This window comes from Belonocnema kinseyi, chromosome 6 (genome assembly GCF_010883055.1).
Source record: "Belonocnema kinseyi isolate 2016_QV_RU_SX_M_011 chromosome 6, B_treatae_v1, whole genome shotgun sequence".
In the NCBI taxonomy this organism is placed as follows: Eukaryota; Metazoa; Arthropoda; class Insecta; order Hymenoptera; family Cynipidae; genus Belonocnema; species Belonocnema kinseyi.
In genome coordinates, this window is record NC_046662.1 from 99,618,755 (window position 1) to 99,623,218 (window position 4,464).

General features: G+C 31.3%; 1 protein-coding gene across 3 annotated transcripts; it reads left to right on the top strand.

Annotated features, from left to right (window-relative positions):
• Positions 1 to 1,554: 1,554 nt before the first annotated feature.
• On the top strand, positions 1,555 to 4,248 carry LOC117174356 (cytochrome P450 9e2-like). Of its 3 annotated transcripts, XM_033363414.1 has the most exons (3): positions 1,555 to 3,294; positions 3,386 to 3,447; positions 3,836 to 4,248. In XM_033363414.1, the coding sequence occupies exon 1, from the start codon at positions 1,605 to 1,607 to the stop codon at positions 3,117 to 3,119; it is 1,515 nt and encodes a 504-aa protein (XP_033219305.1). In that variant the 5' UTR covers positions 1,555 to 1,604; the 3' UTR covers positions 3,120 to 3,294; positions 3,386 to 3,447; positions 3,836 to 4,248. The 3 variants fall into 3 exon arrangements, with proteins under 3 accessions (XP_033219305.1, XP_033219303.1, XP_033219304.1); XM_033363412.1 differs by having other exon boundaries at positions 1,555 to 3,447; XM_033363413.1 differs by lacking the exon at positions 3,386 to 3,447.
• The last annotated feature ends 216 nt before the right edge of the window (positions 4,249 to 4,464 follow it).

Sequence of the window (4,464 nt, forward strand, 5' to 3'; positions counted from 1 at the left end):
TTTAAAAATATAATTAATTAACATTAAACTTTTCCAAAACCAGAAAATTGTAGGAATACATAATTTTTCATCGGTTTTGTAATTTAAATGTCAAATTTCCTTTAAAAATAAATCGTTTAATTTATTTCATGTGTTATGAACATTTTCTAAGTGGCCACAATTGGCTCCCTTACGTTGTTAAAATACATGAATATTTTACCTACTATGCTTGCTCTATTCAGACAATTAAACAGACTTTGAAATAGATCAATCGATTTATCTCGTCCACATAAACAAATGTAGCACTCACTATTTTACTTATAAACCAAAACTAAAAAAGTTCTTAAAGATAAAAAATATTCTTTGGAGATAGCTATCAATATTCTAACGAATTTTTATCTATGTACCTCCCGTTGTTTGAAAAAATGAATTTATAGTATCTGCTATTACTGCTAATACTGTAATAAAAATTATTTGAAAATTGGAATTTTTAAAATAAATGTTTTGTGATATTATGATATTTGATTAATCAAACTCAATCCTTTACATAAACTAGCTGGGAGTTCGATCTTGGGTGTTACACATGGTTTGTATTCAAAATTTGATGGTGGTCATTTTATGAACGCTTTGCTTCCTTAATATGAATAAATATCAAATGTATTTGCTTCCACAAAGAGGAAGCATTATTGACTTTTTATTTAAAAACTATTGATTGTTCTTCTTTAATTATTATTTATCGATCAGTTATTTATTTAATTAATTATTAATGATCCTTAATTACGGCTCCAGTTAAGGAGCCTTTTCTATTCTTACATCAACTTTGAATTATATCACTTAAAAAATTTGTACTCTAAAAGAAACATTATAAATGAATTTATCATTAATTTTATGAGTAATAAAATGAGTAATAATTTATGAGTTTAATAAAATGTCAAACAGAAGGATAAGATACGCTAAATATTAAAAATCTTCAAAAATCAAAAGAATATTTCTATTAAATTAATAAAACACATTAAAGAAATAATGGTAGCTTCTTCAAACCAGCAAAAAAAGAATTACCTTATCCTTTAAATACAAATAACGTTTTGTTTCATTTGATTAGTACTCTGAGGTTAAATTAGAAAAATGATGCTAAAGAAAGGATTTCTCCAAAAAACGGTAATACCCACTGAACTTACGTATCCTCACTATCCTGCCAATGACCCCGGCATTACATTTACATTACTTGAGATACTGATTATGGACTCCTTACTTCCTGCTTCGACGACCTGTTATCTGTGCCAAACTGGCCCTTCTGAACTCTCTGACCCGAATAAAATATAGCATGATCCTCAGCAGCGCGACAGTGTCGCACCACGGATTCGTCGACTTTCGACACGGTTGGGTCGGATTGTGTGTGTTTTGTGATATGAATTGATCCTGCGATTCAAAGAAAATACCTCTCGTTACGAGGTCTACTCTACAATGTAGTAATGTGTGATACTGGAAAAATGCAAGAATGACGTAATTCTAGCTCAATATATACATGACGAAATAACCTTGTGAGGAAATAGCACGCAGCAACTAACTGCCTATCCCATCAATCCTTAGTCCACACAGAGATTCACTCATATCGTGATCGCGTCATGTCGTCGACAATCCTACTGCTCTTAACACTCTTTTTGGGCGCCATTGGTGCTATAATTTTACTTTATCGCAAAGTGAATTTTTGGGCTCGAAGGGGAATTCCTTATATTAGGCCTCTACCAATACTCGGAAACAATTTCGCCCTTTTTTTTCGACGTTTAACTGTCATGGATTTCGTTTCCCATGTGTACAATAGTTTCCCGAATGCAAGATACGTGGGTATAATGGATTTCAATAATCCAGTAGCTGTTCTCCGAGATCCAGAGCTGATAAAAGAAACGTGTGTGAAAAACTTTGACAATTTTCTCGATCATCGAAGTTTCATCGATGAAACGATGGATCCCATTTTTGGAAAAAATGTATTTTCATTGCGGGGAAACCGTTGGAAGGAAATGCGGAATACGCTGAGTCCATCTTTCACAGCAACAAAGATGAAGTTTATGTTTGAATTGATTGCAAAGTGTTCTCGTGATTTCGTTCAATATTTTCTGGATAATCCCGAAGAAGCAAAGTGTGCTGAGATGAAGGATGCATTCACGAGGTATACCAATGACGTAATTGCCACTTCCGCTTTTGGGATTAGTGTCAATTCCATGCAGGATAGAGACAACGAGTTTTACTTAAGAGGGAAGGATGCGACGTCATTTCGCGGTATTTGGCGCATGCTAAAGTTTTTTATTTTCCGAACTTGCCCTCAAGTGATGAGGTTAATAGGAGAACCCTTTTTGTCCCGAGCATCAGATCAATTTTTCAGAAAAATTGTCCACGATACAGTGAAAACCAGAGAGGAAAAAAATATTATCAGACCAGATATGATTCACTTACTGATGGAAGCCAGAGATAAGGATAGCGGAGTTCCGTTATCAATTGATGACATTATTGCGCAAGCTTTTATTTTCTTTTTGGCAGGTTTTGATACCGCTTCAACTCTAATGTGTTTTATTGCTCACGAACTTGCAATTAATCCTGAAATACAAGAGAAGCTGTGGGAGGAAGTTAACAGTTTTACGAAAAATGGTGATAATGATATTTCATACGAAACTGTTTCGAAAATGAAGTACATGGATATGGTGATAAACGAAACACTCAGAAAATATCCACCAGCTCCTGTGACGGATAGGCTCTGCGTGAAAAGTTACACTTTACCTAAACCGACACCAGAGAGCAGAGAATACATCGCAGAACCTGACACTGCCATTTGGATTCCTATTTATGGATTACATCATGATCCAAAATACTTCCCAGATCCTGACAAGTTCGACCCTGAGAGATTCAACGATGAAAATAAGGATAAAATTAATCCTTATGTTTATCTACCTTTCGGAGTCGGTCCAAGAAAATGTATTGCTAATAGGTTTGCTCTCATGGAGACAAAAATTCTCTTGGTTAATATTTTGCAAAATTTTGTTTTAGAAAGGTCTGAAAAGACAATTGATCCAATAAAGTTTGAGAAAAATTTTAACGTTGCTATTAAAGGTGGTTCTTGGGTTAAGCTTTCAAGAAGGAAGCAGTGAATTAAAAAATGTGTACTAACATTTTTTTAGAAAATTGTCATTGGAATATTATTTAAAGATAAGGATTTGATAATAGGATGTACGCTAATATTGCCAGTTATTCAAAGAGCAAATTTTTTTAATTCTAAAATATTCACAATTCTGATTATAAAAACATTTAAAGTGATTTGTCATGGTAAGTTAAGTTCTATATCTTATGACTTCCAATTTAATCGACGTTTTTGTGCACTCGCATTTCAATCATTTTTTTATTTCTATGTACGCAGTAAATCATTGTTTTGTGCAGATTTCTAATTTTATATATATATATATATATATATATATTTGGGTAAGAAATTTGTTTATAATATTTTATAAATTAGGAAAAAAAAACTTAAAATAATTTCTCGTATTCCAAAAGAAAAATTAAGGACAACCTCAAATAATAGAAACATATAGAATCATTTTATATCTGCAAACAAGAAGGATTCATATAGAAATGACATAATTTTATAATGCAAACATGAAGAAAGAACGTTGTAATCAGTTCTTTCTTCATGTTTGTATTAGGAAACTATCATATTTCTAAGGTTATTATTGTTATTTATTGTAAGCTTGTTCAAGAAAGTTTAATATTTAATATTTTATATTTAATATTTATATTAGGAAACTATTATATTTCTAAGGTTATTATTGCTATTTATTGTAAGCTTGTTCAAGAAAGTTTAATATTTCAGGTACATGAGATAAATGTATAAGAAAATGATTATAAGACAAAAACAGAAAACTAAAAGTCCTAATTAAAGAAAGAAGCAGGAAAATAAGAAAATGCAGAAAGATTTTGAGGGAAATCAAAAATTATATTGGAAAATGGTGAGCAAGATTAGGAAAGGAAGTGGTAGTACAATAAGTTTCGAGAACCGAGTTTCAAATGAAGAAGCAAATGAGTTTTACGATGTGGAATATAACATCACGTAAGCTAGTTTAATCCGTCAACAAAATTTCAATTCTTTCAGACTGTGTTAATTTTTCCGGCATGATGTAAGCGATTTGCGTGTATCTTCACAATTTTGATATAAGTACAAGTTATAATATTTGTGTAAGTTATTATTTATACAGTTATAATATAAAATTCTAATAAACGACCTGAAATCTTTTGATTGATTTTATAAAATGTATAAAAAGTTTTCAATGTGTTTCCATTAGAGACGGAAACAGCCTTTGAAATTTTCAGCTCTTGAAGTTCACAACGTTCTTCAAAAATAATTAAAAATTTGCCGATATTCAGGCGATAATATGCTTCAATTGTGTTGCAATAGGTACATAAAAAATGATGGAAAAATGTGCAAATACTATAACTATAATT

Excerpts from the sequence above, each read along its gene's own strand:
- LOC117174356 (XM_033363412.1), top strand. The coding sequence starts at position 1,605 with ATGTCGTCGACAATCCTACTGCTCTTAACACTCTTTTTGGGCGCCATT.